The following is a 13,611-nucleotide window of genomic DNA, read 5'->3' on the forward strand; positions in this document are numbered from 1 at the left end:
CTTAGCATCAGTTCTCTTATATCTGAGTTTGTGATATCAAGTTAAGACGGAATTTCAGGTCCTTCCTATTTGAGACAATGAAGACATCTGTTATTCTAGTTATCTTTCAATTAAATAGACCTATAGCTAAAAACAAATTTGAAACTGATTCCAAATACTTTCTTTTATATATGTGTGCTAGCTGAAAGCACACAAGTTCAAGAAAGACCATATTTTTCCTTCTTACTTTCACATTGCCTTTTCTATTCAAAGACTATTTCTATATTGATTTTTTTTTTTTTTTTTGAGATGGAGTCTCGCCCTGTCACCCAGGCTGGAGTGCAATGGTGCGATCTTGGCTCACTGCAACTTCTACCTCCTGGGTTCAAGCTATTCTCCCAGCTCAGCCTTCTGAGTGGCTGGGATTACAGGCACCCACCATCATGACTGGCTAATTTTTGTATTTTTGTAGAGATGACATTTCACCATGTTGGCCAGGTTGGTCTTGAACTCCTGACCTCAAGTGATCCACCTGCCTCACCCTCCCCATTATCACTTTTAAATTGCATAGTGCTTCTTTGTGTTTATTATATGTATTTTAATAAACACAAAGAACACAAGAACATTTTGATTGTTTCATTTCCTTTAAATATTTGAACTATGAAATAAGTCCTGCCAAAAACAGCAGGCCAAATGTATATACACAGTTTATAGTAATCAGATCACCACCACTTTGTTTCAGAAATTCAACTTTATCAGAATTTTATTACAAAACTTTTCATTATGAACCCCTCTGATGCCATCTTGCTTTTTCCTTGACTATCCCCACCTTGCAGATAATTTCTATCTTGAATTTTATGTTAAATTATTCATATGCTTTTTAAGTAGTTCTATTCTTATGTATTATTTGGGTTTACCTGTTTTGGAAATTGTGTAAATGAAATTAATCCAATTATATTGTTCTGTGTTCCTTGTTTTGTTCAGTCATATGTTTGTGAACTATCCATGCTGATGTGTGTAATTGAAATTCTTTCATTTTAGCTGTTATATAGTATTCCAGGGAATATTTTAATGTATCTATTCTAAAGCCATTAGATTTTTGAGTTATTTCCTTCAGTAAGGCTTTCTGTTTTATCATTACACTGCAGATGCTCTTAAAAAGCATTCATTGATTTTTTTTTCATTTTTTGACACAATCAATCACTTCCTCCTTCCTGAAGAATGCTCTTCTTTGGGCTTTTGTAATACCACACCTTCCTGCTCTTAATCCTTACCTCACTTGGAGCTCCTTCCTGTTGTCTATGTTGGTCTTCCTAGCCAGTAAATGTTGGGATCCACCAAGATTCAATCTCCAGGCTAGACTATGTAGAACTGTTTGTTAAATATCATCTGTAAATGGAGGACTTCCACATTTTTATCACTAACCTCATCACCTCTCCTGATCCAGACCCATGTATCTGATTGCTCTTACTTGATGTCATCACTTGAATGTCTAAGAGGCATCTCAGACTACTGTGTGTAACAGATAACTCTTAATTTGTCCCTTAATAATGTTTTCCCCAGTTTCGCACCATTCATTATCCATTTACTCATTCATCCAGGCAAGCAACTAGGAGTTACCTTTACTTCTCCTCTTCCTTCCACCCAATATCAAATTCATCAGAAAGTTCTATTGACTCTAAGCTGGGCACAGTGGTCAAAGCCTGTGGTCCCAGCTACTTAGGAGAATCTCTTGAGCCCAAGAGTTGGATACCAGCCTTGTTGATATAGCAAGACCCTCATCTCTAAAAAAAAAAAAAAAAAAAAAAAACCCAAAATCAAACAAACAAAAAGTCCTGTTGACTCTACATTCAAATTTATTTCTAGTCTGAGTACTTCTACTCATGTGTATCTCTAGTCTGAGTATTTCTACTCATGTGACCCTATTTATTCTACCACTGTTTCTTGCATGAACGAATGCAAAAACCTCCATGCTCATCCCCCTACTATATCCTAATATACACAATAACCAGAACACTCATGAATGTTAAATAAAATGTGTCATTCTCCTGCTTGAATCCTCTAGGGTCTGCCTGCCACATTTTGAATAATGAACCTACATGCCTACATGATCTGACTCCTATCCACCTCTCTCTCTTTTTTTTTTTTTTGAGTTGGAATCTCACTCTATTGCCCAGGCTGGAGTGCAGTGGTGCAATCTTGGCTCACTGCAACCTCCGCCTCCCAGGTTCGAGCGATTCTCCTTCTGCAGCCTCCCCAGTAGCTGGAATTACAGGTGCATGACACCACACCCTGCTAATTTTGTTTATTTTTAGTAGAGATGAGGTTTCACTGTGTTAGCTAAGATGGTCTTGATCTCCTGACCTTGTGATCTGCCCGCCTCAGCCTCCCAAAGTGCTGAGTTCACAGGTGTGAGCCACCGCACCCGGCCTCCACCTCTTATATCAGCATCCAGCACTCTCCTTCTAGTCACATTGGCCTTAGGTTCTTCCTTGAACAGACTAAGATGGTTCCCACCTCCAGTGCCTTTGTAATTATTCTTTCTCCCTAGAATATTTCCCGAGATCCTTGTGTAGCCTATTCATTTATTTCCCTACAGTCTCTGTTCAAATATCACAAGAACTTCTATGTCCAGTTTTATATCAAATGGTACCCTTACCATCACCCTGCATTCCCTTACCTACTTTTATTTTTCTTCATAGAACTTGTCTTCATGTAAAAATCTATCATTAATTCCACAGCCCTTGTGCAACCTGTATCTTCTGCTACAATAGTAGGTTCTATGAATGCAGGTATTCTGTTGTTCAAATCTACATCCGTAGTATGCCACTTGGCTTGTGCTAGGAGTTTAACAGTTCTTGGCTCAGTAGTAAATAAATGCACATTCCTTTGATTCTTCCTTGACTAAGGTGTTCATGCTTCATGTTCCAAAACACTTTTTCCAAGAAAACTTTTCAATAACCGTAATTTGAAGAATAGCAGAGGTATATATGTCCAGGACCCTACTTCTTAGGATATTTCCATATTTGAGTGTAAACATGAAACCAATTTCTTCTACTTCCTCCTTCCTCCCCACTGCTTTCTCTCTACTCTCCCCAGCCCGCCCCCCAAAATTTCTATGTGACAGTGAAAATATAAATATTCCCCCTTTTCCTGCATACTTAAATTTTGCCACATGTGTTATTTGAAGCCCGATTTTCAGTCACTATTGGAGAAATGGAGGCAAGAGTGACATTTCTGGTCTAATTTGCTTCCTTGGTCCATTTGAAGGCATCTCTTTCCTAATCTCATCACTATATATTATGTATTTATCTCTCTGATTTATCTTAGAAGATTATAAAAAGTATAAAACCCTATATTTTGGTAGTACTGTTGTCATTATTGCCCTCCAGTTTGTTTAAGAGAAACTGAATTTGTTTAAGAAACAAGAATTTGTTTAGGACAAGATCAGAGGTGTCATAGATTCACTTAAATGGTGTTGTTTAATTTCTAGGAGTTGAGGAGTGCTGAAACAATTGGTCGTACTATCATATCTCCAGCTATTTCTGGGAAGGATTTTGTGATAACTGAAGGTACATTGGTCTTTGAACCTGGCCAGAGAAGCACTGTATTGGATGTCATCCTAACGCCAGAGACAGGATCTTTAAATTCTTTTCCTAAACGCTTCCAGATTGTCCTTTTTGACCCAAAAGGTGGTGCCAGAATTGATAAAGTGTATGGTACTGCCAACATCACTCTTGTCTCGGACGCAGATTCGCAGGCCATTTGGGGGCTTGCAGATCAGCTACATCAGCCCGTGAATGATGATATTCTCAACAGAGTGCTCCATACCATCAGCATGAAAGTGGCCACAGAAAACACAGATGAACAACTCAGTGCCATGATGCATTTAATAGAAAAGGTAAGTTCTTGTGAATATTAGCACTTGGTTTAGTGAAATTTTGTAAATTTAAAAACCCGAGTAAAACCAAAATTACATTCTCTTTTAACATTGGTTATTATGAAATTATGATAAAGTTAGATTTCTGAATATAGAAATAGAATGCATCATATCGAGCACTGTCCTCTTGCTTGGATATGACTGATGCCTCTTTGGAAATCTCAGTCTTAGGCTTAGAGAATGACCTGGTGCAGTAGTAAAGACAGCCTAGTGCCTGAAAAAAAAGGCTGCAGAGGTTGGAAGCTATAGGCAGTTGGCGATTCTCCAGAAACTGGCCAATTAACTTTGTAGTTTGAGCCTCAGTTTTTTAGTCCGTTAAGAAAAGGACTTGAACTAGATTATCTACATAGTCCTTCCAGTTTAAATGCCATGGAATAGGATTATTGCCCTCTGCTTGTTCTTTGGTCCTCACGGGCACTGAAAACTCACAGAAAAGAAAAATTAAGAAATGACTAGATAATTTCAGACTTTCCATTTGGTTTAGACTTGTACAAAACAGATTTTATTTTAAACCTATTTACTTATACCTGTGCAAATGATGGAATTAAATGGAGATGTGAGAGCCTAAGAATATAAATTTTGAAAGATATCTATAAAGTTATTACTTAAAAAAAGCCTCCTTTAAAGGTTTACTTTGGGCTTTCTTATAAAGATATTTCCTATCAATATATTTATATAGAAGAATGTTTTGAGTACATACACATGAGTGTATAATTACTACATCTCTTACATAGTCACCTTTAAATACTTTAGATGTTTACAATGGAGTTTTAGATGGTCGTGCACTTTCCATCTGGTGCTAGCTCTTAAAATACAATGCTTGAAGGATAGGAAAGAAAATTATAAAGTACAGAGGTAAAAAGAGCAGACCGTGGCAAACATCTTATAAAGCAAAGGAAAGCAATTCCTATTTCATGCAGAGAAAATTCTAGCAATAAAACTCACTCCATAAAATATTATTACTTGAATTTTCTAATGGTCCAATGGCATAGAACAATGCCAAGTTGTTTTTGTTCAGGGAAAGAGAAAGAATGTACAGTAATTACATTTTAGGGAAGAAAACAGGACCTCACTTCATATGATTTAGGGAAAATATATGGAAATTCTGCTACTTTTTGTTCTCAATAAGTTGTGTGTGTTAACCAAGTTATTATTGGTTAAGAATCAGCACTTATTTCAGTAGAGTTGTCAGATAGTACATCTTGACTGTTACTAGTACTATCATGAATAATACAATTGAATTATAAAAGTAGCTCCTGTGGGAAAATATAATTAACTTTTCTTGAGTAACTATTAGCAAACAGTACAATTTTCTCATACATGAAGATACTTAAATAAATAACCTGGGAATACTTGGAGGAATAAAATGAATTTTAAATGTTATAAAAATATTATAATGTTATAAAATATTGCCTGTAATCCCAGCACTTTGGGAGGCAGAGGTGGGTGGATCACTTGAGGTCAGGAGTTCAAGACCACCCTGGCCAACATGTGAAACCCTGTCTCTACTAAAAATACAAAAATTAGCCGGACGTGGTGGCACACGCCTGTAGTCCCAGCTACTCGGGAGGCTGAGGCAGGAGAATCCCTTGAACCCGGGAGGCGGTGGTTGCACTGAACCAAGATTGTGCCACTGCACTCCAGCCTGGGCGACAGAGCAAGACTGCATCTTAAAAAAAAAAAATTGTAAAATCAAGTAAAAACATCATTTGAATTCTTTTTTTTTTTTTTTTTTTGAGAGGAGTCTTGCTCAGTTGCCCAGGCTGGAGTGCCGTGGCGCCATCCCGGATCACTGCAACCTCTGCCTCCCGGGTTCAAGCCATTCTCCTGCCTCAGCCTCCCAAGTAGCTGGGACTACAGGCGCCCGCCACAACGCCTGGCTAATTTTCAAAATTTTTACAAGAGATGGGGTTTCACTCTGTTAGCCAAGATGGTCTTGATCTTCTGACCTCGTGATCTGCCCGCCTCGGCCCCCCATAGTGCTGGGATTACAGGCGTGAACCACTGTACCCGGCCTGAATTCTTAAAAGAAAATGACTAATATTTGATTTCAACTGAAGCCTTCTTTGCTCTGGTTATTTTCAAATCAAGTTTTTGTCACTACTTTTAAAAAAATAGAATGGTATAATGTACTCTCAAATTCCTTTTTTATATGTACATCAATACTGGAATCTATTGATTTAACTGACTTATTTAATAAATATAGAAATATATAATACATATGTACATACAGAAAACATATAAAGAAAACAAAAATTCTACTAACATAGACTTCAGTAAATGGAAATTCATACCTTGTTCTGCAATAAGAAGACTCAATATATGGACACAACAGTTTTCTGTAAATTAACCTATAAATGCATCATAATTCCTATCAGTATATCAGTAGGTTGTTTTGGGGTTATTTTTACATTGATAAAATGATACTAAAGATTACCTGGAAATGTAAACATGTGAAAATGGGCAGAACTTTCCTGAAAAAGAAGAAAAAGGAGAGGGACCTTACCCTAGCAGACATGAAAACATATTTGAAAAATGATGTTACTGTGATTAAAGGGGCACTGGTGCAGACATAAATATTCACATCAATGGAATAGAACAAAAAGTTCAAAAACTGAAGCACAGATGAAAATGTTATATGTGATAAAGGTGCTATTTAAGAATCAATGGGTCGAAAATATTATTCAGCAAATAGTGTTGAGATGGCTGATATAACCATTTGAAAGCAAAAAAAAAAGAGCTGAACCTTATCCTAAACTCTATCCCAAAATAAATTCTGGATAGATCAAATATTTCAGTGTAAAACTGAAACCATGGAAGCAGCAGAAAACATGGATCAGTCATTTCATCGTTTTAGTTTGGAATGAGGAAGATCTTTCTAAAGCATCAGACAAAACCCAGAAGCTACAAAGGAAATGATTGATACCTTGACCACATACAGTTTAAATAAAATTTATCTTAGCATACACCAAAGCAAAGTGAAAAGACAACTAACGAGTGTGGGGAACATTTTTGCAAATACACATGTGATGAGAATGTTTATTTCAGCATTACTTATCATAACAATAAAAACTGGGAAAAATGATAGCCATTATGAGGGGCCTGACTAAATGAATGCATAAAATATATTTAAAAATGCAAGAAATACATATTTTATATTTTAAGCATAGCAATAATAATGAGAATAATAAAACAAATACTGAAAATGTAGATTATCACATAAAGATAAGGTTGCAAAATTTACCAAATAAAAATAAGGAATGCTCAGTTAAGTTTGAATTTCAGATAAGCAACAAAGACATTTTTTAGTATAAGTATATTGCAGATACTTATTTGGGACATACTTATACCAGAAAGTTATTGTTGCCGGTCTAAAATTCAAATAAGGTCATTTGTACTTTACCTGGCAAGCCACTGATATATTCCATATGAAATTATATACACTCTAAAATAACCTCAAATTAAAAAGGACAGAATAGAACTTCCAAGTACTGGAAGGTACTTCATTCTATAAGATCTTATATTTTAAGTGAAATTGTTTTATATTGTTAAATTTTATTTTCCCCCAGATTCTGAGTTCTTTGAAACAAAATCTATTCTATACAAGCATTTCTTTTAAAAAATCTCACTAAATCTGAGGAAATATTATTACACATGCTAGAAGTGGCACAAGTATTGTAGTGAAAAAGAGCATCAGCTTTAAATGCCTCACTATAAAGACTTTCTATATGAAATCCAGCTGTGGGTTCAGGCAAATTTTTGCTATGACAGAATATTCTGTCCCCTGATTTTCCCAGGCATAGTGAAATAAAAAACATTTTAGAAGTTCTCAGTCGCCTTAATAGCAAGAGCAGTCTAAAACCCCGCCTGAATCTGATATGCTAACTTTGAATTTCGTCAGGTTTTGATTTTGTGGTTATCAAATCTTGGCAAAGCCCATCAGAAGGTGTTGACTCTAATTTTTTGTCTGAAACACTTGAAAGAGCACAGGAATCATTAGTTCTGTAAAAGTTTGATAGACTATCCCCTACTTCCAAAGACCGCCATCTTTATCTTCTATCCTGACAACTTTTTAAGTTTTTTTCATGGTTGATTCAGGTCTTCTACTTGTTCGTAAGGCAATTTTAATAATGTTGGGAGTTCTTTTGTTGTTTGTGTAAACTGGCCTTGTGGAGCGAGCCTATTCTTTTCATCATATACTTTTTAATAATAGGTACCTTATATTTCAGTAATTAGTTTTTACACTTGATTTATTTTGTTATCATACTAACAAGGATTTTGAGTTAACTTTGTATTTTGCTGGCTGGTTTTGTGTTTCATGCTTGAGGTAATTTTGACTGACTTGTCTGTGAACTGAGTCAATCCAGGTGGTTGCTTTTGGACAAGCAAGTGGGGAATGTTGCCAGGCAGTGTAGGACAGCTGTCAGGAGCACCTCCTAGGCTTCATGGTCACCAATTGTGTGCGAACAAAAAGGACAAGTTAGTCATCCTCCTTCTGCCTTAGTTCCCGTAACTGGAAACAAAGATAATAGGACCTTCCTCACAGGTTGTTGTGAAGATTAGTTGCTAGAAAGTGCCAAAAACTACAAGGTCCCTGTACTAACGGAGTGTTCTAGAAATGGCCTTTTTGCTTCAGTTTTGCATGCTTTACTAAAAGAAACTTTCTATTTTTTTTTTGAATATGAATGAAAGTGTGGGTAGCCATAAAATCTCTGGATTACAACCTTTAATTCTTACAGTTCTGCACATACTGCTTTTCTGACTTCTGACATTTCATTTTTAGAAAAGTCGGAAGTTAAACTAAATTTTTGTTTTTCTGTTGGTAATTTTTTTCCTATCTGGTTTCTGGTATAATTTTTTTTTACTCTTGAAATAATATTTTTTAAAATCACCGAGATAATATCTGGTGTTGTCTCTTTTTCTAATTTTCCCTAGTATAAAAGCAATCTCTACATTTTTAGACATGAATATTTCTTCAGCATATTAAGGAGCTGTGCTATTTTTGGCCTCTGCCTGCTCTTTTATATATAAAATTGTATCTTAGGGATTTATCAAGATTTGTCCTACTAGCCTGTTATCTTTTCCCTAAGTTCTGGGAGATTTTCTTGAGCTTGTTTCCATTTATCATATTCAGTTTGCTTGTTTCAGTATCCAGTGGTTGTGCTCTGTCTCCATTTGTAATTTTTGCATTGCTAAATTTTTATTCTGTGTCTTTTACATTTCCCTGTGGGTTATTCTCCACTCTGCCTTACTATCTGGGAGATGACTATTCTTATAAATGCCAATCATGAGCTCTACTGCAAGCTTGGAACTGTACTAGATTACAAAGTCATAAAAAAAAATGGGTGACATGATCCACTTTCACGATGAGCTTGAAACAGACAAATCATTTCTAGGTTGTCATAAGTTCACTAATAAAGGTACATGCAAGTTACAAAAAGAGTGAAAATGTAGGTTGGTAGATGGGGCATAGTGTAAGAATCATAGAGAAAGTGATGACTTTTAGAATTTGAGGAAGTAATAGGGACTTATCAGAAGGTAATGGAGTAAGTGGCTTCACACCAATGCTTAAACAATAAAGATGTGGTCCCCCTTCATTCTGGATTTTTCCTCCTTTTTTTCCCCTGTCTCTCAAAAAAACAAATAACCCAGTTTTTTGGGTTTTTTTTTAGTAGGAAGGGTCATACTTATTGAAAAAGGCAAAAGTGACCGGAGCTCTTAACTAATCTTGAAAAGGATTTTCTCATTTAGTGCTTTAAATATTTAGTGATTATGGTAGCTTCTGTTTACTGAAAAAAAATAATTTTGCCACTATTATAAACAAATATTCTTGAGGTATTTGTTTCCTTATTTGTTGGTCAAAAGAATAAGAATTCCTGGGATAGATGTAAAACTGAGACAAATTTTAACTCATGATGTTAATTATTGTAGTTAAAATTAAGTAATCTGTGCAGCCATTTAGGACTTTATCTAATGATTAAGTAGAAAATATTTTGGTGATTATGCCTTTTCTTTATAGATGATTATGTCTTTTCAACTGCAAATATATATATTTGAAATACAATTTTGATACCAATTTCTCTTAAATTTTCTTATGTTTATCCTTACTAATGTTAATAACTATTAATAAAGAACACACACATATATATAGCATATAATTTAAGAAATTTCTTTTTATAGATATATTTTTATACTTAGATTCTTTTTCCAGATAACTATTGAAGGAAAAAATCAAGCTTTCAGTGTTGCCAGCCGAACTCTTTTCTATGAGATTCTTTGTTCTCTTATTAACCCAAAGCGCAAGGACACTAAGGGATTCAGTCACTTTACTGAAGTGACTGAGAATTTTGCCTTTTCTCTGCTGACTAATGTTACTTGCAGCTCTCCTGGTGAAAAGTAAGTATCTTTTAATATGTTAGCAGTACTTTTTATGCATTTTTCACTGTTTACAAAGCAACATGTAATACAAAATGACATTTAGATAATGTAACTAAGAATGATACAGTCAATGCATTGTGTACCTCTTGGGCAGTTGCAGTTAATTATTTGAAGGAAACATAGCAGGTACATCAAAAAAATGAATGTATACTGTTAATAATATATTCCACTTATTTTGAAGTGTTTTTTGAAAATAACAAAGTCTTACTGTTTACTCTTATTTATTTAATGAGTGAAAGGTACATTCTGAATAGAAAAAAAGTGATTTCAACCTTTAGGAGTGTTTTGATGTGCTATTAACTGTGCTTCCCTCAATCACAAACAATTGTGATTGTTTTGTCCATTTGAAGACAGCTCTCAGAATGTTGTTGAACTTCAGACTAGTTGTCGGAAAGTTAGCAAAAGGAAAAGGAAAAAGTAACATGTGGCTCATGTTCATTATTAACTACATAATTAATTTTATAACTGTATGTTAACATAACTCTCTATACTGTAGGTACTATACTAATACCTCTATATTAACTATATATATATTTTTAGACGGAGTTTTGCTCTTGTCGCCCAGGCTGGACTGCAGTGGCGGGGTCTCAGCTCACTTCAATCTCTGCCTCCTAGGCTTGGGTGATTCTCCTACCTCAACCTCCCTAATAGCCGGGACCGGAGGCGTGCACCACCACACCTGGTTAATTTTTGTATTTTTTGTGGAGACAGGATTTCACCATGTTGCTTAGGCTGTTCTTGAACTCCTAGGCTCAAGCGATCCACCTGTCTTGGCTTCCCAAAATGCTGGGATTACAAGCGTGAGCCACTGTGCCCAGACCAATGTTAGTTCCTAGGTCACAAGACATACGAAGTCCAAAGAGATAGTCAGTCCAGATAGAAAAAAGTTATAAGAGAGAACAAGGAATAAAATAATAATAATACAAATGATATTAATTATACCTCTGCTATAGTCCTGACACTGATTTAAATTGAACAATATTGATTGCCTTTGTTAATAGGTAAAAACAGTATAATGAAATTTCCATGTGGTTCAACCTAATCCTTGCTAAAAGTTGTGCATATTATTTTGTTCTTACAGAGATCATTTTAAGTAGCTATTCAGGATCTGAGTGAGGGCTTTTAATACCCCTATTTACAGATGTAGTCACTAAAGCTAGAAATCTTACACAGCTTGCCAAGGATCACACAATTAGTTCATGGTGAGGCCTGGACCCAACCTCGGACTTACTTGAGTCTACAGCCCCTGCTGTACAGCTGTGGTCAGAATAGATTGTAACCACCTACTTCATAGCAAAATCTGCCTTCTCCAACCCCATGGCTCTGAAGCGCCCTAAACTTTCATCCCAGATCAGTTCTAATGTGTGACTTGAGGTAAACGTACAGAATCAACATATCCCTATAGTCTACTCTTCCTTTAATTTTGATGAGCGGGTCCTGGAAATTGTGGTTTTCTTAATGTGCAAAATCAGAAAAGCATCAGAAAAGCCTCACAGGGGCCTTTTGAAAGGATTCTCCAATCCTCACGCCCGCTCCTAGACGTCCATCTGAGAGCAGTGATTAACAGTTCGGCTCCTTAGTGCGTCTTATAAATGTCTCTAATGCTGTCTTCAGAAACCTCTGAAATGGATCATTTATTTGCTTCAAGTAAGTTTACACTCACTGAGGCCACCGTATGCATTTGTGTGTTTGTGTAGTCAAGAATACCTGCCATTGTTTTCCCATGTTGAACTATGTTCAACTATTTTGTTCAATGAAATCAAGCAGTTCATGGCTTTGCAATCCCCACAATCTCATTCTTCTTTTCCATTTTCCCCGTATCTCTATAATAACAGCAACATGTTAAAATCACCAGATTGTCTTAGATGTGAACCATCTACCTTGCTGTGCACATTGAGTCCCATATCTGTGCCTTCAAAGGCCCAGTGAAAACTCAAGAGCATTTAAGATGTACAAAAAGAGTGGCCTTTTCTGTTTTGTTGACTATTGTATTCTCCAGGCCTAGAACAGTGTCTGGTATGTGGTAGATTCTCAGTGGTTACAATAAAATGAAGGAATAGAATGAGTAAATGAATCAACATGTTTTCTGCCATGTGCTTCCACTAAATAGACTTACTTTTCCTTTTGAGTTGTCCAGGAAAAGGAAACAGCATGTACAATGACAGGCAGGCAAGAATTAGCATGGTATGTTTGGGGAGATCATCAGTTTTTTAAAGATTGAACATGGAGTAAGCTAGGTAGGGTGTGTGTGTGTGTGTGTGTGTGTGTGTGTGTGTGAGAGAGAGAGAGAGAGAGAGAGAGAGAAAGGGAGAGAGAGAGAGAATGAATCAAACTTTGGATTTTAGAGACATTATGTTGAGAAGAGTGTTAAAGGTTAGAGAATAGGGCAAAGAAAGAAACAGGAAAACCACATAGAGGATTACTGTTCAGGTAAAAGAAGATGAAGACTGAAATTAAGGCAGGGACATGAGAGGGTGATACCTTGAAAATAATTAGGTAGTAGAATTGATATGAAGATGACAAATTGAACACAGAAAATGAGAGAGCTCAAGACTAGTTTGTTTACTCAGGAAGCCCTAAAGATGCTGAACATTCTGATATGCATTATTTATACATTGTCTTGAGCAATATCAAGGATGTCTGCTGAGAGTTAAGCATTTGGGGAGTGAGCAAGGATATTGAGGAGAATGATGAAATCTAAAACAATCACTTGGAAGCCAAGTAAAAATAATGCCAGGTGGCACTGAGGATCCAACTGAGATTGGTCACTGTGAATTTGCAGTGGTGCCAATCTACATGTCAATGTGGGAGTTTTCCCCCCTCGTACCAACCTAGGTATAAAGCAGACTGTGAGATTGATCAGGGTGAGTGCATTTGAGGGACAAAGGTGTCACAGGTTAAGGTGTCAGGGAAATTATGATTATCAACAAATAGGAGGGGTCAGGAATTGTCATGCTTGTGTCAAGGTTAGGTAGAGTCACTGCATGCGGTGGTGTTCTTAGTTTGCCAAGATAGCAGAGTCCCTGACTGGACTGACTCTGAGTAGATGACAAAGGATGGGAGGGGAAAAGGGATGTGGAGTCATATGTCTGAGGTTCACTGATCTCATCCACATTGTGTCTGGTCAGGGTGTCTGCAGTGACACCTTTTAGGCTGAGAGTCACCATTGACTTCAGATTAAAAGATGAGATTTTGACAAGCTATGGTGGAGGTGGAGGTGGAGGTATGTGGGGTCCATACAAATTGAGGTGTTT

General features: G+C 36.3%; 1 protein-coding gene across 1 annotated transcript in view; it reads left to right on the forward strand.

The window, feature by feature from the left end:
• ADGRV1 (adhesion G protein-coupled receptor V1) overlaps positions 1–13,611 on the forward strand; it is a 605,676-nt gene that overhangs the window by 273,067 nt on the left and 318,998 nt on the right. The window contains exons 78-79 of the mRNA XM_011944259.1: positions 3,473–3,880; positions 10,131–10,315. Coding sequence (XP_011799649.1) covers positions 3,473–3,880; positions 10,131–10,315 — 593 coding nt within the window. The remainder of the gene's footprint in view (positions 1–3,472; positions 3,881–10,130; positions 10,316–13,611) is intronic.

This window comes from Colobus angolensis, unplaced genomic scaffold, assembly GCF_000951035.1.
Source record: "Colobus angolensis palliatus isolate OR3802 unplaced genomic scaffold, Cang.pa_1.0 Scaffold23, whole genome shotgun sequence".
NCBI lineage: Eukaryota > Metazoa > Chordata > Mammalia > Primates > Cercopithecidae > Colobus > Colobus angolensis.